At 39.1% G+C, this 22,665-nt stretch overlaps 2 protein-coding genes across 3 annotated transcripts; one reads left to right on the top strand and one right to left on the bottom strand.

The window, feature by feature from the left end:
• Positions 1 to 23: 23 nt before the first annotated feature.
• fkbp1b (FKBP prolyl isomerase 1B) lies at positions 24 to 13,005 on the bottom strand. The gene is made up of 4 exons (XM_058379779.1): positions 12,851 to 13,005; positions 8,988 to 9,035; positions 869 to 981; positions 24 to 737 (listed from the first exon to the last, which is right to left on the bottom strand). Exons 1-4 carry the CDS (start codon positions 12,885 to 12,887, stop codon positions 609 to 611), a joined length of 327 nt encoding a protein of 108 aa, XP_058235762.1. The 5' UTR covers positions 12,888 to 13,005; the 3' UTR covers positions 24 to 608.
• A 1,187-nt stretch (positions 13,006 to 14,192) lies between these two features.
• wdcp (WD repeat and coiled coil containing) lies at positions 14,193 to 22,511 on the top strand. 2 transcript variants are annotated; one of them, XM_058379767.1, is made up of 4 exons: positions 14,193 to 14,273; positions 15,969 to 17,848; positions 18,614 to 18,734; positions 22,048 to 22,511. In XM_058379767.1, exons 2-4 carry the CDS (start codon positions 15,980 to 15,982, stop codon positions 22,212 to 22,214), a joined length of 2,157 nt encoding a protein of 718 aa, XP_058235750.1. In that variant the 5' UTR covers positions 14,193 to 14,273; positions 15,969 to 15,979; the 3' UTR covers positions 22,215 to 22,511. The 2 variants fall into 2 exon arrangements, with proteins under 2 accessions (XP_058235750.1, XP_058235749.1); XM_058379766.1 differs by lacking the exon at positions 14,193 to 14,273 and adding an exon at positions 15,374 to 15,844.
• The last annotated feature ends 154 nt before the right edge of the window (positions 22,512 to 22,665 follow it).

Raw genomic sequence — 22,665 nt, 5'->3', positions numbered from 1 at the left:
AAAAAAAGACTTGCTTCAAAGAGTTCCAAATATTATTATATTTATTAAGAGTCAGTTGATAAAATATTCAAAGAAGCAAAGCACTCCATAGTACAGTGTTCAGTTGGTTCCAGGCATAGGCAAGGGTTTGTGAACTCCTTTTATACTTGCAGCAAATTTTATAAGGGATACATATATAAAATATCACTAAGTACAGCAACATGATTATTGTTTCATATGTATTTAGCTGGACATAGTTATATCAAAAGTGGCAATGCAGATAGTGGTGGTTAATGCCCCTTAATATACAGAAGAGCAGAGCTGTCACTTCTATTACACCATGCTTCTGCTTCAAACACAGTAAGGCAGTGGTTCCAATCCAAATCTGAAAGTAATGTTATACTGATTTATTAATTCTATGTAATGTTCAAAAGAAAAATGAATAGGACATTGCTTATAAGCGAACTAGGGTTGTAGTGTTTCACATGTTTAAAATGAGCTAGGTCAAATATGCAGCACATCGCAGGCGACGAAGACGAGGATATTCCGAGTGTGTAGTTTGAGACCCTAAGGAAGCATTTCCATGATGGGGCAGAGGGTTAGAGTTTCTTCCTTCTGAAGAGGAGGATTCACTCCAGCTTTAGCAGCTCCACATCAAATATGAGTGTGGCGTTAGGAGGGATGACCCCAGGGTGCCCTGTGGCTCCGTATGCCATATCTGGAGTGCAGGTGATCTTCGCCCGCTGGCCTAGGCTCATCTGAGAAAGAAGTCAGAGGTTAATACAGAACGTTGAACACTGTCTGTTTGATACGATCACTTCATTTATATGAATAGCAAGGTAATGAGATACACACACACACACACACACACACAGATATTTTGCATTACCTGTGCAACACCTTCCTCCCAGCCTTTGATGACTTCCTGCCGTCCGATTTTGAATTTGAAGGGCTTGTTTCTGTCTCGTGAGGAGTCGAACTTTTTACCGTTCTGCAACATTCCTGCAGATATGCAACAGAATACTTAGCGATAAATATCATACATCACCAAATATTCAATTCAATTTTATTTGTATGGCACTTTTAACAATGGACATTGTCTCAAAGCAGCTTTACAGAACATAAGAAACATAGTAAGCAACCCTGAGGTAACTGTGGCAAGAAAAAACTCCCTTAGACGGTAAGAGGAAGAAACCTTGAGAGGAACCAGACTCACAAGGGAACCCTTCCTCATTTGGGTGACAGCGGAGAGTGTGATTATAAATTATTATAAACACCAGAGGATGTGATTATGAACAATGTCCTTTCTACAGTCATGTACAGTCAGTTGTGGGATGTAGATAACAGCATATGTAGAATGTTTGTGTGTGTATTAGTTAGGAGGTTGCTGTCATCCTTAAAGTCCACATATGGACGGCATCTTTGATTTGAAAGATGTACAATGTGAATAGATCGTTGCTTTAAATACAACATAAATAGCATTCTGTATATTATTTACATAAAATATGACAGGTTATTTGTAAGAACACAAAAGAAAACACTTAATCTTAATCGTATAAACAAAGTTGGGGGATTTCACAAAAAATAAAGCTGAACTTTTAGCGTTCCTATTGTGATAGCAAACATTTCCTTTAATATTACGTGAAACCGCGGTTATTCATCATTGTTTGCTTAACATACATGTGCCCTAAGCTGTTTCTCTGTAACCTTAAGACAAAAACAGGTCACAGAAGTGCAGTATATAAAAAGAGCTGTTAAACAAAATCTTTTGTTTTGTACTGAGGAAGCTGTCTAAGTGTCTTTTGTTCTCTTAAGTGTCTTGCTTGGAAACAATGCTGGTTTGCTCATACGGCCAACATCCATTTATTTTTTTTAGGGGTGAAATAAGAAACACATTCCACCGTGGAATATTGCTTTTCTCAGTTGCTTTTACCCCCTAAGTAAAGTGCATGAAATAAACTGACTCAGTGCATTTATCAAAATGACTAAAATACAAAGAATGAGCCAATAACACCCGACTGGCTCCAAGAAACTAAACACTGTCCGCTTATCTAAATCTCCAGAGGCCTTGAATCGCTCATGATCCGAATGAAAAAAAAAAAGAAAAAGAATGTGGAATGTGAAACCATGGCCTAATTCAGGAGATTATTTTTATTGGTTTTATGTAGGCCACCTTGTACCAGCATTTATATTACAAGGAACAGAACAGAGAGGCTGGAAAGCACAGGCAAAATACTGTACACGGTTCACATCTTGGGGTTCTGCTTGGTTTCGGTGAGTAGAAGGAAACCAGAGAACCCAGAGGAAGCCATCACAATCACCCGAGCTCAGGACTGAAACCCCCAAATCACAGGGAGAACATATAAACTCCACTTTAGGATTGCAGTGGTTCGAAAAGGCTTTCGAAAAGGTTGCATGAAAGAAATTTGCAATCTCACCAGACGTTATAATAAAACCAGTTTGGTTATTTAAGGAGACTGCATACAAGAAAAAGCCCCCAAACCCACGGAGTATAGTGGTGGATGATGAATGCTAGACAGGCATAATATTAGGACAAATGGCTAGTCTGTCCTTTTCGGAGAGAGCGGATAATGGTGGCAATTTGAAGCACGCACTGGATAACCCAGTAAAGAGCTCCTGTAATATAACTAAACTGCAGCGACCCCAAAATCTATGCTGCGCTGGTTCACTTTGCTGTTCTGCAGAAACTTAGTGAAGCGCCTTGTACAGTACTGCGTCTACTCTTTCACTCTATACTTAGAAAGATCTAGTGCTTCTAGGAAGACCACTTTGCCAAGATAGCTTCATACAGTCTGAGCGACTGAATAAGTCAGCGCCTGATTATATAGGTGTTTACCATCTGTTCATCTCATTAAAAGAAATTACGCTAGAGTGTCCTACTCTTGAGCAGCAAGAGTACAGCAAGATACAGCTGATCCTCAGAAGCTGCTTGAGAACCACTTACAGGTTTAGTTACTGAAATCTTCATCACTCATGAGACTCGCAAGAAAAACTGCTTTGTGACCCGAAGCTACTCCACACTCCTACAATCAGAATGCACACTTTAAAGCTGGTCTTTCCTCACTGTAAAAAATGCGTGGCCTCTCTTTACGCTAAACCTACAGAGCCACTTGAGCTTTGAGAGATGTCAGTGGTAGGTGGGAGGTCCGTGTGCACTGTGGCGCTATTTTTATTCCTGTTTACAGTATCTGTCCAGCAGAGCCAGCAGCCGGTCTTCCCAAACCATGTAACCAGATCACAGCATAGGCAAAGCTGTAAGACTAAACATAACACTAAAACAGACCAAATTTGCCCAAAAATCCAGTCAAGAGCAAAGGCTGTATGTACGTTTTAGAAATAAAATGCAAAATATCAATTAAATTAGGACTGTACAGAGAATAAAGACATGAAAATGTACAATGGAAGAAATCAGTTGCAATCAATTAAATTATTATAAATATATTAATATTATAATAAATAAATAAATAAATAAATAAATACAATCAAATTATACCCAAAATAACTTTTTTAATTATTAAAAAAAATAATTACAATTAAATTATACCCAAAATCAGCTTTGTCTTTAAATATACTGATTATGTGTTTGGTTCCTACAGCACTAACAAAGTTTCCTTATAATACAACATAACCAGATACAGAGACATCATGCAAAAAAAAAGCCTGCATGGGGCCTGTGCATTCTTAGTAATAATATTAATAGAGCTGACAGAGCCACAAGAGCACTGATGATTTCCTGAGCTCCCAAAATAAAGCACAGCGAGAGTGGGCTAATTGATTTGTTCTGCCTGACCGGGTTAGGGAAATGGAGGCGTGCACTGGGGCTGTCGAGGCCAAGGACTAATTTAGGAAGTGGCTAAAGATAAAAAAAACATCCTGTTTTACTTGGCTCGGGAATATCTGGGGAGAAAAGTTCAATGCTAAAAAGCAAATTGATACTTCTTCACGTGATTCTTCATGAATTTTGACGTTATCTCCCAAGATTTAGAATTGTGTAGTGTAACATCGTTGTTTTCTAACACATCAGAGTCACAAACTCACTAGATCTGTAAGCAGAAATGTGCTATCTTGGAGTTCAGGAAACATAAACGGGACACTCCCTGAGAATTCTGTACTAATGCTCTCCATTTGCACGGAATTAATGCACTCAGCTGTCTATGACGCCAGAGAGCCATTAAGTGGACAGCAGATTATTTGAATTAGACTGTGATATTATCATTTATACATTCTGTGTCAGGTTTAAGACTTTAACAGGTTTTGATACTTTAACATTAGGAGGTTTAAAACACAGCACTATATAATGTGAAATTTGTTAGCTCAGTATTAGATAGAGACTTTTCAATTGGCTGGACACAAGAAAGCAGCAGATTGCAGCAAATCTAATCACATACAATTTCAGAATATGCTAAATATTAAAAATAAATAAATAAATAAATAAAGGACAGGTTTTCTTTAATAACAGTTCATGTCTGGAAATTGGGCCAGTAGCTGATGACAGCATGGTGCAGGAGCATCAGAAACGGAGATTTCAGTCTGGTTTCAGCTCTCACCCCTTTCAGTCTTAGCTCTCACAATAGGGTCACAGCTGCACTGCAGACATCAACAAGCCAAAGCTGCAGTCTCTAATATAGAACTACATGACTGCATCAAGGAGGCATGCCACAGTGATGTATAGAAATGCAGGCAGTTTCACTTTTTGACTGATGCTGGTTGCAAAATGCAGGCAAAAGGAAAAGAGAAGTTGCTCTGTTGCAAATAATTCATGTGATAACCGGAAAGCAATTTCTGCAGCTGAATTCTGGCTAAAACAAACAATAACGCACATTTGGGCTTTGACTACAATTGTGTTTTTGTGCCTATAATATGCTTTAGGGAAATATAAATCTATTGCCCCGAACAATACAGCCTGTTTAACTGTGAAAATGGCAGCAGGCTGTATGATGAAATACCAGTACTGAGAGATATAGACATACACTATGTTGCCAAAAGTATTTGCTCACCTGCCTTGACTCACATATCAACTTAAGTGACATCCCATTACTAATCCATAGGGTTCAATATGACATCGGTCCACCCTTTGCAGCTATAACAGCTTCAACTCTTCTGGGAAGACTGTCCACAAGGTTTAGGAGTGTGTTTATGGGAATTTTTGACCATTCTTCCAGAAGCGCATTTGTGAGGTCACACACTGATGTTGGACGAGAAGGCCTGGCTCTCAGTCTCCGCTCTAATTCATCCCAAAGGTGTTCTATCGGGTTGAGGTCAGGACTCTGTGCAGGCCAGTCAAGTTCATCCACACCAGACTCTGTCATCCATGTCTTTATGTGGTGCACAGTCATGTTGGAAGAAGAAGGGGCCAGCTCCAAACTGTTGGGAGCATGGAATTGTCCAAAATGTCTTGGTATGCTGAAGCATTCAGAGTTCCTTTCACTGGAACTAAGGGGCCAAGCCCAGCTCCTGAAAAACAACCCCACACCATAATCCCCCCTCCACCAAACTTTACACTTGGCACAATGCAGTCAGACAAGTACCGTTCTCCTGGCAACCGCCAAACCCAGACTCGTCCATCAGATTGCCAGATGGAGAAGCGCGATTCGTCACTCCAGAGAACGCGTCTCCACTGCTCTAGAGTCCAGTGGCGGCGTGCTTTACACCACTGCATCCGACGCTTTGCATTGCACTTGGTGATGTATGGCTTGGATGCAGCTGCTCGGCCATGGAAACCCATTCCATGAAGCTCTCTGCGCACTGTTCTTGAGCTAATCTGAAGGCCACATGAAGTTTGGAGGTCTGTAGCGATTGACTCTGCAGAAAGTTGGCGACCTCTTCGCACTATGCGCCTCAGCATCCGCTGACCAGTTTACGTGGTTTACCACTTCGTGGCTGAGTTGCTGTCGTTCCCAAACACTTCCACGTTCTTATAATACAGCTGACAGTTGACTGTGGAATATTTAGGAGCAAGGAAATTTCACGACTGGATTTGTTGCACAGGTGGCATCCTATCACAGTTCCACGCTGTAAAAACAGTCTGCATGCCTAGGTGCTTGATTTTATACACCTGTGGCCATGGAAGTGATTGGAACACCTGATTCTGATTATTTGGATGGGTGAGCGAATACTTTTGGCAATATAGTGTAGATTAATGGTCTTATTTATTTATTTAGCAGTTCCTCTGAGACAGTCAATGTGTTGATGTCTTTCAGTGCAATAGGAGTAGATAAAGTGAATCATTTTTTCTTCTGTCGGAGTAAACAGATTTTAATAATAAACTTCTATCTTTACTTGTGATTTATGTACACTGAACAGCCATAACATTATGAGCACTGACAGGTGAAGTAAATAACAGTGATGATCTCCTCATCATGGCACCTGTTAGTGGGTGGGATATATTAGGCAGCAAGTCAACATTTTGTCCTCAAAGTTGATGTGTTAGGAGCAGGAAAAATGGACAAGTGTAAGGATTTGAGCGAGTTTGACAAGGCCAAATTGTGATGGCTAGACCACTGGATCAGAGCATCTCCAAAACTGCAGCTCTTGTGGGGTGTTCCCGGTCTGCAGTGGTCAGTATCTATTAAAAGTGGCCCAAGGAAGGGACAGTGGTGAATCAGCGACAGGGTCATGGGCGGCCAAGGCTCATTGATGCAACTGGGGAGTGAAGGCTGGACTGTGTGGTCTTATCCATCAGATGAGCTACAGTTGCTCAAACTGCTGAACAAGTTAATGCCGGTTCTGACAGAGAGGTTTTAGAATATTCAGTGCATCACAGTTTGTTGCGTATGGAGCTGCATAGCCGCAGACCAGTCAAGACGCCCATGCTGACCCCTGTGCACCACAGAAAGCACCAACGATGGGCACATGAGCATCAGAACTGGACCACAGAGCAACGGAAGAAGGTGGCCTGGTCTGATGAATCACGTTTTCTTTTACATCACGTTGATGGCCGGGTGCGCGTGCGCCGTTTACCTGGGAAACACATGGCACCAGGATGCACTATGGGAAGAAGACAGGCCGGTTGAGGCAGTGTCATGCTTTGGGCAATGTTCTGCTGGGAAAGACCTTGGGTCCTGCCATCCATGTGTATGTTACTTTGACACATACCACCTACCTAAGCAATGTTACAGACCATGTACACCCTTTCATGGAAACGGTATTTCCTAACGGGTGTGGCCTCTTTCAGCAGGATAATGTGCCTTGCTGCAAAGCAAAAATGGTTCAGGAATGGTTTGATGAGCACAACAATGAGTTTAAGGTGTTGACTTGGCCTCCAAATTTCTCAGATCTCAATCCAATCGAGCATCTGTGGGATGTGCTGAACAAACAAGTTTGATCCATGGAGGCCCCACCTTGCAACTTAAACAATCTGCTGCTAAAATCTTTGTGCCAGATACCACAGCACACCTTCAGGGACCGAGTGGAGTCCATGCCTCGATGGCTCAGGGCTGTTTTGGCAGCAAAAGGGGGACCAACACAATATTAGCCAGGTGGTCATAATGTTATGGCTGATCAGTGTATGCGCAAAAGAGAAATGTATTTCTGTTCTGGAAAACCTTTAGAGCTCATAATTCATTCAGTAGATGTCAATGTGAAGGGTTTTTCCGTCCACCAGACAAACAGTATCAAGTAGCCGGTGCTTGTTGCCAGAGTTCCTTGCCCATCATTTGTTGCCAATTTCTGAGACTGTACAGTTTCCATCAAAAACAATATGAGTAAGCCTCCCAAGTGGCGCAACTGTGAAGCATTTACAGCCAGAGAACAAACTCTGAGTGGAAGGGATGGCATACTCTCTCCTCTCTCAATCACAGTGACACTAGCCCAGGGTGACTATGAGCTCATGCATGTGGAAATGGGAATGGATAGCGCTTTCCCTTTGAGTGTGTTAAAGTCAGAGTGTTATACATCCATCCCAAAAACATGGTAGCTGCCTGATGATTGGGACGCCTAACTGATGGGTGGGAAGTGGGAAAGTTTGTTTTTTTGTTTGGTTTATAAGAAATGTGAACTGGACACTGGGTAAAATGATGAATTTATTTCTGAATCACATTGTATTTTTTAATGAGTGGGTTATACTTTTATGAAATTAAAGTTTCCCTAAACATGGTCTGTGCAGAGTGCTCCCCAAGTCTGCTTGGGGTTCCTCCAGGAGTTTTTGGTTTTTCACAAAAACTGTCATGTAGGTAAACTGGCTAAGATAAAAAACGCCCCTATGTGTAAAGGTGTTTGTGAATGTGTGTGGATCTCTGAGAAAAGCCTCCTGGGTGAAGCTCCATCAGGGGCATTAATACTGTCCAGAAATGAAAATAGTTAATTCATTTAACACTTTTCTTGGTCACTATATAATCCATAATGAGGTTCACATCATTATTTATCGTTCATTATTATTATTCTAATGGAAATAGTTGCAGGCGTGTTCAAATTAAGTGTTAATGTTTGTGATCATCGGATTACTCAGTGCTTAAGGTTCTGTCGTGACTGTGGGGTTGTGAATTCAGATCTCAGAGAGCCACTGTGCTGAGCACACTTACACAAGTCCATCAACAACAATACACAATAAAAACCGCTCTTAAAGCATTCTAAGCTTCTGAACAAAAAAATCACAGCATCTGCTTTGCATTAAATTGTATTCAGGAAGCAATAAGCTGATATTGTGCGTTAAACGTGCCTGCCATTTTATACTTTCCCATGGTTCATGAAAAGATTCATCTTTCAGTACAAATTAATTACTGGCCAGATTGTTTGCTTTGGGGAAAGAAAAAAAAAACAATAGGGACTGAGGAAAAGCTTGGTAGTGTGCGATAACAAAGTAACTGCAGTTTATTGCAGAGTTATCAAACAAATGCATTTAGATACACAAGGGGGGAAAGACGTTAAGCAAACTGAGCCAAAAAGTTGTTATCAACATCCTGTTTCCTGTCTGTGTAACCTGGGTGTCTAGGAGTTAGGACTCAGAGAAACATGGAAATTCCGAAAGCAGTGAGGGAAATAATAATTACCTATATAATGCACTACACAGGTCTGTCCCTTCTTTGGAAAGGTTCTCCCTGTAGAGACAAAAAAAAAGTGAATGAAAGTGTGAGTAAATAGCGCAGGAAATGAATGACATGATTAAAATTACAGTCTCGTGCTTCCTGTAGATCAGTCAACTGAGACAAAGGCCATTTCATCAGCATAGCACAGTACAGTAATGATACGTATTACAGTCTGGACAAGTACACTTAAGTATGCATGCATATGGCTGGTAATATCAAATGTACTGCCACCTGGTTACTCTGTGGGACAGAGAGGCATTCATGCTGCATGACTGCAGGCTTCAGGGAGGAGGGGGGAGGATTCGTGAGATAAGATTTCAGTTCAGTCCAGACCACAGCATGCTGAAGCAACCAGCTTGAGAGTAAATGAGATATTACCCGCTACTTCATAGATTCTACACTACTGACGTGTAGGTCTTAATGTTTCATAGTTCTTTTATATCACTTTGCTATTTTTCTGTTATCATCCCTTGACTTAATGGAAATTTTCATGTTTTTGGCCCAGTGATATGATTAAAGAAATGAGTCCATTTATGGCCTTACCTTCATCGTCATTTTAGGAATGTTGTAGTATGTGAATGTGTGTGATTACCAATAACCCAAGTTGTTGGGACAGTGAATAAACAGTTATTCTAAACATATTTGTGATTTTTATTTTTTAGTCAGAGACAGTTGTATTGCCATTCCATGTTGCTTTAGCAACAGCACAAGTTTTTCGTTCTTTTCTGTGTCAAAATTGTTGCCTGTGGTAATCCCACATATAGTTCAAGTCAGAAGAAAGAAACAAAAAATATAATCTCTATTAACACTACTAAATATGGCCATCTGTGTGTTTAAAACCTGTGTTTAAAATATTACCTTTTAAGTACACAATGTCACATATTCAAAAAGCATACTGTTGAATATTGGATCATATGATTACCATCATATTTTCGAACCGTTCTACTGGTATCATCTGGTAGATACTGGTAGATCGAACCGCTCTATAGTGTGTATGCATATGCAAACAGTGCATGCAAGATAGTTTTCGTACCCCTTTACTTTATCCTCATTTTATAACATCACAGCTTTCCTTTAGAATGATTACATTTATGTTTTTCATCATCTGCAAAAAAAAATACTCATATACAGTCATATACAGTTTTTGTACATAAACCTAAAATGCTGAAATATTACATTTACATAAGTATTAAGACCCACTCGAAATTAACACTGAACTCAACACAGGTGCTTTCCGATTCTATTAATCATCCTTGAAATATGTGTACAACTTGAATAAAGCTAACTAAAGCCACACATCTAACAGTCCATATCAGAACAAAAAATAAACTGAATTAATTATTTGTAGACCTCCAAGGCTTTGAATTTTTTCAAAGCAGACTTTTCTGCAGCTTTGGTGGACTGGAAGAACAAAGTGGCTTAAATCATTCCTAATTTAAGGATACTTCCTAGTATTGAGCAAGCAGAGGAAGGAGGCTTTGTTCATGCAGGTGACCAAGATCCTGAAGGTGACTTTGATGGATCACCAGGTCCTGATTGGAGAAATATACAACCATCTCCGACCAGACAAAAATGACTCCTCAGTTAAAGGCATACAACGCCATGCCTCAACTTTACCAAAAGTCATCTAAAGTACTCTCAGACCATAAGAAACGAGACTGGCCATTGAGACTGACAAACAAGGAAACTAAGCAGCACACCGAGGTGCAGTGGCAGCTCCATATCAAAACTGACTGAGCTTCACAGGTTCTGTAGAGAATTGAATGGGAGAAGCTTCCCATTTCCTGGTGTAACATCATACCCAATAAGACTGTAAATGCTGCCAAAGTGGCTGTAAATACTTGAGAAAATGTTAATTTTGATGTAAAGAATATGCAATCAATTTTAGAACTTGGTTGTCATGTAATAAAATGAGGAGTATTTTCTATATACATTGTACACAATGAGGGGTGACAAATTTATGGAAGTCTTAGTAAGGTGTTTAGCCACCACAAGTCCCCAGAACAGGTTTAATGCATCTTGGTATTGAGATATTCCCTTAATTTGGTGTTTTCAAGGTAGTGTTGGAGGGTGCTTTGAAAAATGCTGGTCAACGATCTATCATAGGTCAACAAAGTTGAGATCTGTTGACTAAGGCCAGCATACACCATGTTACACCATGTTCAGACTCATTACAACATTCCTTTGTGCCCTGTGGATTGTCATCCTGATAAGAGGCCAGTCCCATCAGGACAAAAATATTTCATCAAAGGTAAAGATGATCAGTCAGAATAACTGTATTGAATTATAGTAACACTTCGCCTAACACTGCCCACTATATCTTAACAGAGTCATAGTATTTTTTTTCCTTTTGCTTATGTTAATAACAAATAATTGTGGTTTTATTTTGTATCCAATTTTCAGACCCAAGTTCTGACAGCTGATACCAGGCACTGATCGACAATCGACTGACTCTGTAAACCTATGTTTCAGACAATGTGAAAAATCAAGGTCATGATATTGATGTGATTTAAGTAAAAAGCTTTGTTATGTTCTACATCTGCATGGTGTCAGCAAACATCACATACATTTACATTTCTGGCATTTGGCAGACATCCTTATTCAGAGCGAATTACAATTGATGTCATTTTATAGACCTGAGCAAATTAGGGTTAAGGGCCTTGCTCAGGGGCCCAGCAGTAGCAGATTGGTTGTGGATCTAGGATTCAAACTCAAAACCTTTTGCTCACTTTAACCACTAAGCTACCACATCCCCTAGCCCCCACTTCAGAAACAGCTCAGTCTAACTGGCTACCAGCTGCCATGTTTTGTTAAACTGGTAGACTATGTTTGCCGTATGGTACATTATATAACTGGCTCTGCCTGCGTTCTGGCAGCTGGTGGCCAGTGAGACCAAGCACAAGTTTCAGCAGGGAAAATATCCCCTTCCTGGGTTAAAGTGGGTGTGTTAGATGAGCTAAAATACTGTGAGAAAAACTGTTCAGGACAGAGGGTACTGTTCCAGGACCAGGCTTGTGAACCTGTCCCACAGTGTCAGGTATCAGTTCAGTATATCACTGGTGTGTGTTAACCAGAGTCAAAGTATAGTGATGAAACTGAGAGCAACAAGTGGTGGATTTGGAAAGGCTGTAGTGTGTGTAGCTGTGTGAAGAGGATCCGTTACATTCACGCGTTACATTCACTAGCGTCCCGTTACATCAAACATATCATGCTTTATATTTCACACACACCACTCTGTACTAGATAAATAAATAAATAAATAAATAAATGAATAAAACACAGTCAGACTCTTGTGTAACTGCAGGGTTGCGGATTAGCCCTGCAAAGCCCTGCTGTCTAGACCCGACCAGCCGGAGCCATAACCCGACATTACGACAGCATCGTATTTCTGCTTCAGTTAACGATCCATCATAATCCTTACAATCAAGCCAAATCAGTAAGCAATGGGAGAACGGAAGCAGATAACAGGAGAGGAACAACAGCAGTCTCTGCTTTCTATTTATTGTTAATGTGCCTCGTTAATTCTCTGGCTAGACTGAGCAAAGAAAATATATCCTGCCTTGTAACCCAATCTGGCTGGATGAAATGACTTCAACCCGGCTGTTATAATAGTCATCATTCATTCATGCATTTATTCATTCATTCAGCTTAGATTTAACTGTAAGTGAGCTATAGAAGTGCTACATAAGCAAAAGAATGGGAATGTCTTGCTGAACCCGGCTGTTGCTGTGAGAGCCAGGGGTAAGGGGGTAAGGCTGTCTGCTCGCTGCAGGGCGTCCGAAAGGGTTCAATTAAATATTTTATATAGTTATTATAGAGTCACTTACCGTCGCCTGGAGATATCGTTTCAACTTCTACACCCATGTCGATATACTCTGTTGGTTTGAGTGTAAATGAACAGCAGAGGAGAGCAGGTATGCTGGCTGCTGCTGCTGCTGCTGCTGGTGGTGGTGATGATGATGATGAGGGACGCGGTGTGGAGCTGCACTCCGCCCACTGGGGGCCGCACCGCGGGGAGAAACCAGCCTGCTGTCTGCTCCAGATAATAATAATAATAATAATAATAATAATAATAATGAGAGAGAACCACTGTACAGCCTGCTGTCCCTCACCTATTGATCCAACACTGTTATTTAAACAATATACCTATATTCTTTAGATTTTATGTTTTGTGTGTGTGTGGGTGTGTGTGTGTGTGTGTGGTGGGGGTAAGTTAGGTTAGGATTTTGTGTTGAAAGTTTGTATACACCGATCAGGCATAACATTATGACCGCCTGTCTAATATTGTGTTGTTCCCCGTCATGTACTGTGTATCCTGACACCTTTCTATGAGAACCAACATTAACTTTTTCAGCAGTTTGAGTAACAGTAGCTCGTCTGTTGGATCAGATCACACGGGCCAGCCTTTACTCCCCACGTGCATCAATGAGCCTTGGTCGCCCATCACAATCTGGCCCTTGTCAAACTCGCTCAAATCCTTACACTTGCCCATTTTTCCTGCTTCTAACACATCAACTGTGAGGATAAAATGTTGACTTGCTGCCTAATATATCCCACCCACTAACAGGTGCCATGATGAGGAGATCATCAGTCTTATTGTCAGTGTTCCTAATGTTATGCCTGAACGGTGTATACACTAGAGATATGGTGCCAGGCTGAAGGCAAAAAGTCTTTACAGGAGGTTAAAGTTAAATTTATGCTAGGAGTTATAGTAATTGTCTCAAGTGCTCTGGGTTTGATTTATAACTTATATTTTAACATATATTTTTTACTGTCTATAAGTGTGGATAGTATGCATAAAAGGTTTAAGTAAAAACAAACAAACAAAAATCAACTGGCTGAACTTTACTGAACTCGTTTTATTTAAACTTTATTTTCTTTAAAAAGCCAATAAATGAGTAAACAAATGAGGAAGCTCACAACAACAACAACAGTTATTATTATTATTGTTGTTGTTGTTGTTGTTGTTATTATTATTATTATAAAAAGAAGAATAGCAGTAATTGTAGAATATTTTAAACTGAAATTTCTGTAATCATAAGCAATCATAATCAAATGTATACGGAACATTTAGCAGCTTGTTTACACAGTAATATGTAAACAGTCGTTTAAGTGGGAAAAACACCAATACCCATAATGCTTTGCTCTGACTTTCCGTTTGTCCAATCCCTTAAATATGTCCGGGTGGAAACATTACACGAGTATAATACTGCTGGTATTTAAGTTGTCTTTTCTTTCAGCATAATGATGGTATGTTTTACTTTTATTACACACAGCCAGTGTATTGTAGCCTGTATGTTTTATAATATTGGAATTTAAATCAGATATTTTATTTCTAATTTCTAACAGCGTTGTTGTTTACACACATGCTTGTTAGCAACGCACCAGAGTAACGGAGAGTAGCTGGCAGGCTGGATTCAGGGTTTAGAACTAATAACTAGTTCAGGGTTTAGAACTAATAACTAGTTCAGGGTTTAGAACTAATAACTAGTTCAGTGTTTAGTACTAATAACTAGTTCAGTCTTTAGAACTAATAACTAGTTCAGGGTTTAGAACTAATAACTAGTTCAGTGTTTAGTACTAATAACTAGTTCAGTCTTTAGAACTAATAACTAGTTCAGGGTTTAGAACTAATAACTAGTTCAGGGTTTAGAACTAATAACTAGTTCAGGGTTTAGAACTAATAACTAGTTCAGTGTTTAGTACTAATAACTAGTTCAGTCTTTAGAACTAATAACTAGTTCAGTGTTTAGTACTAATAACTAGTTCAGTCTTTAGAACTAATAACTAGTTCAGGGTTTAGAACTAATAACTAGTTCAGTGTTTAGTACTAATAACTAGTTCAGTCTTTAGAACTAATAACTAGTTCAGGGTTTAGAACTAATAACTAGTTCAGTGTTTAGTACTAATAACTAGTTCAGTCTTTAGAACTAATAACTAGTTCAGTGTTTAGTACTAATAACTAGTTCAGTCTTTATAACTAATAACTAGTTCAGGGTTTAGAACTAATAACTAGTTCAGTGTTTAGTACTAATAACTAGTTCAGTGTTTAGTACTAATAACTGGTTCAATGTATAGTACTAATAACTAGTTCAGGGTTTAGAACTAATAACTAGTTCAGGGTTTAGAACTAATAACTAGTTCAGGGTTTAGAACTAATAACTAGTTCAGTGTTTAGTACTAATAAGTAGTTCAGGGTTTAGAACCAATAACTAGTTCAGTGTTTAGTACTGATAACTAGTTCAGGGTTTAGAACTAATAACTAGTTCAGGGTTTAGAACTAATAACTAGTTCAGTGTTAGTACTAATAAGTAGTTCAGGGTTTAGAACCAATAACTAGTTCAGTGTTTAGTACTGATAACTAGTTCAGGGTTTAGAACTAATAACTATTTCAGTGTTTAGTACTAATAACTAGTTCAATGTATAGTACTAATAACTAGTTCAGTGTTTAATACTAATAACTAGTTCAGTGTTTAGTACTAATAACTAGTTCAGTGTTTAAAACTAGTAACTAGTTCAGTGTTTAGAACTAATAACTAGTTCAGTGTTTAGTACTAATAACTAGTTCAATGTATAGTACTAATAAGTAGTTCAGGGTTTAGAACTAGTAACTAGTGTTTGTGTATTAAACTTATGTTTTGTAGTTTCACGGCTAAACGTAAGTTGCCTAAAATAAGAAACACAAAATTGTAAATTTAGAGTAGGTTAATCTTTCTTGAAACTAGTAATCTTCGGGGTCATGTCAGATTAATCAGGTCATCCTTGAGCAGGATTAGGGATTTCACATTTCAGTAGCCTAGGGGAAGAGGCTTTAAGTGAGTGTGAGTGTACACCATGCACAACCTTGCTGAGATCTCCATCAGTACTGTCTTGAATAAGTGTACGTTTTGATACATCAGAACTTTTCGTTGATCTTATTTGATTACAATTCTGTTCATCTGACAGAGGCAACAAACATGGAATTAGGAAAAGCTAAACTTCTGAGGACTGGACTCAATACTTTGCACCAAGCCATTCATCCTGTCCATGGGATAGCCTGGACAGATGGGAGGCAGGTTTGCCTCACCTCATTCTACTATGTCGCTGGTGAGCCTAAATTCGGGGACACTAATGTAATTGGACAGTTTGAACATGTCTTTGGACTTATCTGGGGACCTCTGTGTTGTTCTGGTTCTCCTGCTCTGCTGGCGGTGCAGCACAAGAAGCATGTGACGGTGTGGCAGCTTCAGCTAAGTGCCCTCGAGCAGAACAAGCTGCTCTGCACGCAGACATGTGAAATGAGTGAACCTTTCCCATTGCTGTCTCAGGGCTGTGTGTGGCACCCCAGACAAGACATCCTGGCGGTTTTGACTAAGCAGGATGCCTCTGTGCTGTTCTCTGTGCGTGTGGATAACCGGCGCGTGAAGGCAGACATCCGTGGCAGTGGTGTGATCCACTGTGCATGCTGGACTAAAGACGGAACCAGGCTGGTGGTTGCCATTGGTAGCGCTCTTCACTCCTATATATGGAACGACATCCAGAAAAGTCTGGTTGCGTGTACATTTTGCCCTGTTTTTGATGTTGGTGGTTATATCTGTGCCATTGAGTCTATAGATGAGGCTCAAGTGGCTGTTACAACAGAACTGCCTCTAGATAAAATCTGTGGGCTTAATGCAGGTATTGCCTTTGACGTGCCAAATGAATCGAAGCCATCATCATCATCTCATCAGTCTTCTGCTGTCATGTCGGAAGAAGATGTTTGCTCAGAATCTAGGAGAAGGTCTTTTGACTCAGAGCGTTCGCTACCTTTGACCTTCATTTCATCCTCTGGCCCCACTGACCTAACGCACATTCTGGCAAAACACAGAAAGTCAGACCCTAGCCCTTTGATCCACTTGAGGCGGCGAGATCATTTGACAGGATCAGGTCAAGACTCATCACATTTGATTTTGGTCAAGTACGAGCGAAAAGTTACGACCACCAGGAAAGTAAGCATCCCTGGAATTCTAGTTCCTGACATCATGGCCTTTGACCCACAAGGAAACACAGTTGCAGTGGCATCCAATACCTGCAACGTGGTGTTGGTGTACTCCATCATGGCATCCTCCATGCCCAACGTTCAACAGATCCACCTACAGAAGAACGAAAAACCTAAAGGCTTATGCTTTCTCAGCAGCAAGCAAATCCTAGTCATGCTTGGTCGACAGAGGAGCAACGACCCAGCCTTCCTTTCGTCTTCCAACACGGACAAATACGTCCTCAGGCTCGTAGCCCAGGAGCTAGTGTTTGACGAGGACACGACGTCCCCAGTTGTCCAGAAGCCAGAGTCTCCGAATGATCTTCATGAGCTTAGGCGTCATTCAGAAGCCTACGCAAAAGATTTTGCTGTGAAGGACCTTGTTCTTCCAGGAGGATCAGTAATCCTGTCATCAAATATCAGGAAGAAGCTAATTGAGGAAGTGTCTACTTCAGATGTGAGCTCAGTGGACTTCTCAGACAGAGCCACTTCCAGCACGTCCTCCATCACTTTGGAAAACTACGATATGGATCATGTCAATCGCATGACCATACTAGCAGCAGCAAGCCATGAAGCCACTCGACCGACTTCACCTCGATATGCAGTATCGGAAAAGCTGCTGTCTGATTCTCCTCTGCCGAAGAACAGCTGTCATGGTAAAGAGAACAACTCCGATCAACTCGCGCACAACATGGAGAGGATATTAGGCCGCTTTGCCGAGATGCAGCAGTGCCTCTCAGAAATCAAAGACTTCACCAAGAATGGGAAAAAGCTCATGAGCAGCTACCCACCTGCATGTGAGCCACAGTATGTCCATGTTACATGTCAGGTATGACAACAATGCAGTTATTTAGATTTTTCTTTATTATGGTTGAAATTCGAGATACATTTATATCACACTAAGGTTCATTACAACCTACTCTTCTGAAATATTACTTTCATAACACAGACAACCGACACTGTTGCTTACTGTAACAAAAAGCTATTTTTCAACTTGTTCTTGTTTTTCCCTTAATTGAAATGTATAATTGTAGCCTTCGTCTAAGCTGCTTGTTTATGTGATAACGTCTTCAGATATCAGGATGTGATTTGGTCATATCAGACAACCTTACCTGAAAATGTTCTAGAAAACAAATAACACATATCAGAGGAGTTACTGCTCAGCTCTGCTCAGTTATTGATTTCACATTAATTGCTATTAATTCAAAGAGCAATTTTATATTTACGCACCATTAGCACGGCCCTGCAGTTCTTTATTGTCTAAACTCAAGTCATATTGATTTGTTGACCTTGAGAAGACTATTCTGAAATGGTCACTTGAACTTAATCTGCTCGAAGCTGTCGGTTTATTAGAAACAACAAGCTCTAATTACAAGAATTCATCGTTAGATTTCACAATACAGTGAGTACTAGTTAAGTCGAGTTGACTCATTTTGCTTAACACTGTCACTGATGTAGTATAATACACAGCAGTTTATCAGGAATAACACATGGTCTCTTTACTCTTAGGCATTTCTCACATCTTGTGCACATGCAGCATACGAATCTATAGTAAGAAATCAACACTGAAGCATTTCTATATCTCTGCCCTCAGACGCAGCTGTCGGAGAACGTGTACACAGATGAAAGGAGGCTGGTGCTGTTGTGTGAAGGAAGACTCTGTCTCCGAGTCCTGCAGGAGCTCTTCAACCTGACTGTTATGGAGATGATGCAGGGTATGTTCTTGTAATCTCAGATACAAAGTCTTTCCAAGAAAGATTTCTTTAGAATCCCTTCTGGACCCTTCTATGCATTGTATAAAAATGAAGCCAGGAAATATCAAATAATTGGCAGTTATTTACTTAGACTGGTTACATGAGTTTGAAAATAATAAATATATGTAGACTTCATTTACAAGTGCATCTATACACAATTCATACTGGGGAATATTATACTCTAGTGTCTCTTGTATACTGTTGCATTGCTGTCTCATAGCTGTGTGTGTGTGAGAGAGAGAGAGCGTTTGTGTGTGTGTGTGTGTGTGTGTGTGTGAGAGAGAGAGAGCGTTTGTGTGTGTGTGAGAGAGAGAGAGCGTTTGTGTGTGTGTGTGAGGATGCATATGTATGTGCGAGTGTGTGTGTGTGTGAGCGTGCGAGTTTGTGTATTTGTGTGAGAGAGAGAGAGCGTTTGTGTGTGTGTGTGAGGATGCATATGTATGTGCGAGTGTGTGTGTGTGTGAGCGTGCGAGTTTGTGTATTTGTGTGAGAGTTCTTGTGTGTGTGTGTGTGTGAGCATGCGAGTGTGTGTTTGAACTGTGCCCTGAGGTGGACTGGCATCTCAAGAGATCTCAGTAAACTCTCCTGCCATGCCCCCAGTGTTAGTGGGGTAGGCTCTGACCAGGATACCAGGAGTGTGAGAGTGTGAATAGGTTTCAGGTACTTAATTGGCTGTGACGAAAATAGATAAGAGATTATGGACTTTAATCCAATTTAAGGTTTATGTCCAGTTATAGCCTCCCTTGTGAAGTGTGCACTTGGTGGGCCATCCTGTCCATCTGACCTTCTGATCAATCTACTATTTGTGCTGTGACCTCAAGGTATAGTGTAGAATGTATACACTATTAGGTCATAGTGTAGAACTGATGCACTATTAGGTAGTCCATAGTGTAGAATTAGTACATTATTAAGTCACAGTGCAGAATTAATTAATAACTGTGATGAATTAGTGCATTATTAGGTTAAAGTGGAGAATTAGTTCATAGCAATGTTATAGTGTAGAATGAATTCATTATTAGGTTACAGTGTAGAATTAGTACATTATTAGGTTATGGTGTAAAATTAGTAAATAACTGTGTTATGAATTAGTGCATTATTAGGTTACAGTGTAGAATTAGTACATTTTTAGGTTATAGTGTAGAATTAGTGCATTATTATGGTTGTAGTGTAGAATTAGTTCATAACCATGTTATAGTGTAGAACTAGTACATTATTAGGTCATAGTGAAGAATTAGTTCATAACTGTGCTGTAGTGTAGAATTAGTGCATTATTAGGCTATACTGTAGAATTAGTTCATAACCACGTTAGAGTGTAGAATTAGTGCATTATGAGGTCACAGTGTAGAATTAATTCATTATTAGGTTATAGTGTAGAATTAGTTCATAACTGTGCTGTGGTGTCGAATTAGCACACCATTGTGTTGTAGCGTAGAATTAGTGCATTATTACGGTTGTAGTGTAGAATTAGTTCATAACCATGTTATAGTGTAGAACTAGTACATTATTAGGTCATAGTGAAGAATTAGTTCATAACTGTGTTATAGTGTAGAATTAGTGCATTATTAGGCTATACTGTAGAATTAGTTCATAACCACGTTAGAGTGTGGAATTAGTGCATTATGAGGTCACAGTGTAGAATTAATTCATTATTAGGTTATAGTGTAGAATTAGTTCATAACTGTGCTGTGGTGTCGAATTAGCACACCATTGTGTTGTAGCGTAGAATTAGTGCATTATTACGGTTGTAGTGTAGAATTAGTTCATAACCATGTTATAGTGTAGAACTAGTACATTATTAGGTCATAGTGAAGAATTAGTTCATAACTGTGTTATAGTGTAGAATTAGTGCATTATTAGGCTATACTGTAGAATTAGTTCATAACCACGTTAGAGTGTGGAATTAGTGCATTATGAGGTCACAGTGTAGAATTAATTCATTATTAGGTTATAGTGTAGAATTAGTTCATAACTGTGCTGTGGTGTAGAATTAGCACACCATTGTGTTGTAGCGTAGAATTAGTGCATTATTACGGTTGTAGTGTAGAATTAGTTCATAACCATGTTATAGTGTAGAACTAGTACATTATTAGGTCATAGTGAAGAATTAGTTCATAACCGTGTTATAGTGTAGAATTAGTACATTAGGTTATACTGTAGAATTAGTTCATAACTGTGCTGTAGTGTAGAATTAGTACACTATTAGGTTATAGTGTAGAATTAGTGCATTATTACGTTTGTAGTGTAGAATTAGTTCATAACCACATTAGAGTGTAGAATTAGTGCATTATTAGGCCACAGTGTAGAATTAAATTCATTATTAGGTTATAGTGTAGAATTAAATTCATTATTAGGTTATAGTGTAGAATTAGTTTATAACTGTGTTGTAGCATAGAATTAATTCATTATTAGGTTACAGTGTAGAATTATTATTATTATGTTATACTGTAGAATTAGTACATTATTACGGTTGTTGTGTAGAATTAGTTCATAACCGTGTTATAGTGTAGAATTAATACATTATTATGTTATAGTGTAGAATTAGTTCATAACTGTGTTGTAATGTAAAATTAGTACACTATTAGGTTAGAGTGTAGAATTAGTGCATTATTACGGTTGTAGTGTAGAATTAGTTCATAACTGTTATAGTGTAGAATTAGTTTATAACCGTGTTATAGTGTAGAATTAGTGCATTATTAGGTTATAGTGTAGAACTAGTTCATAACCATGTTAGAGTGTAGAATTAGTATATTATGTTATAGTGGAGAATTAGTTCATAACAATGTTATAGCCTAGAATTAATTCATTATTAGGTTACAGTGTAGAATTAGTATTATGTTATAGTGTAGAATTAGTACATTATTAGGTTATAGTGTACAATTAGTACATTATTATGGTTGTAGTGTAGAATTTGTTCATAATGTTATAGTGTAGAATTAGAACATTATTAGCTTATATTGAAGAAATAATTCATTATTAGGTTATAGTGTAGAATTAGTTCATAACTGTGTTGTAGTGTAGAATTAGTACATTATTAGGTTATAGTGTACAATTAGTAGAATTATTGGGTTAAAATGTAGAATTAGTGCATTATTAAGTTATAGTGTAGATTTTTTAGTTTATTGTACAAATGACTGAATCTGTGTGTGTGTGTGTGTGTGTGTGTGTGTGTTTAGGTTTATCTGTGTGTTCTATACAAATGCTTGCCAAATAGTGGCTCATGTAGAATATTTAGGTGGAATATTTGATGACCTGGCGTTTCTGTGTATCTGTGCAGGGCCACTGTGGATTGTGTTGGTGGCCGATGCAGACGGATTTGTACCTCTCACCTTCAAGCACCAGGAGGAGCTCACGGTACGGAGTGCAAAGAGGAAGTGTCTCTTCAAGTCTGCCAGCGGGAGTAACGAGCAACCTCTTGAAAAATCAGCAAATATAGAACAGTGATTTTGTGCATCGTACCCTTCCCGGTCCACACACTCCCCTCTGCTACTGAACATCACAATGAAAAGACAATGCCTCATCATGAATGTTTACAGGCCACTAATGGCTATGTTCTATATAAATGAAGACCAGTTCTATTTTTATACATCATAGTGCCTGCTTTTATGGATTATTGTTGGTGTAAAGAAATGTCATGCATCTCAGGACAAAATCGATTGTTAACGAAAAAACTTTTTAATTGTAATGAATTTTGTTCAAATGTAACATTTCATATGAATTCTAATGTAAGTAGTAAGAACTGTTCCTTTGCCCCTCACTATAAACATATCTTTTCAAATGAGATGAGATGTAATGAAGTGGAAGAGCATATTTGACTCTAAATTTTGAAATATCTAATAGTTTTGGTTCAGGTTACAATTACAGTTTATGTAAATGTTTACTTTTATTACTATAA

This window comes from Hemibagrus wyckioides, linkage group LG25, assembly GCF_019097595.1.
Source record: "Hemibagrus wyckioides isolate EC202008001 linkage group LG25, SWU_Hwy_1.0, whole genome shotgun sequence".
In the NCBI taxonomy this organism is placed as follows: domain Eukaryota; kingdom Metazoa; phylum Chordata; class Actinopteri; order Siluriformes; family Bagridae; genus Hemibagrus; species Hemibagrus wyckioides.
This window is presented reverse-complemented; position numbering and strand designations above follow the sequence as displayed.

What these genes read in the sequence shown, in the direction of transcription:
- fkbp1b (XM_058379779.1), bottom strand. Translation starts at nt 12,887, where the DNA reads ATGGGTGTAGAAGTTGAAACGATATCTCCAGGCGACG. An exon ending in AACGATATCTCCAGGCGACG is followed by an intron (nt 9,036 to 12,850) that starts GTAAGTGACTCT and finishes TTGTCTCTACAG; the next exon opens with GGAGAACCTTTCCAAAGAAG. An exon ending in CTGTGTAGTGCATTATATAG is followed by an intron (nt 982 to 8,987) that starts GTAATTATTATT and finishes GCATATCTGCAG; the next exon opens with GAATGTTGCAGAACGGTAAA.
- wdcp (XM_058379767.1), top strand. Translation starts at nt 15,980, where the DNA reads ATGGAATTAGGAAAAGCTAAACTTCTGAGGACTGGACTCAATACTTTG. An exon ending in ATGTCCATGTTACATGTCAG is followed by an intron (nt 17,849 to 18,613) that starts GTATGACAACAA and finishes CTCTGCCCTCAG; the next exon opens with ACGCAGCTGTCGGAGAACGT. An exon ending in TGTTATGGAGATGATGCAGG is followed by an intron (nt 18,735 to 22,047) that starts GTATGTTCTTGT and finishes GTATCTGTGCAG; the next exon opens with GGCCACTGTGGATTGTGTTG.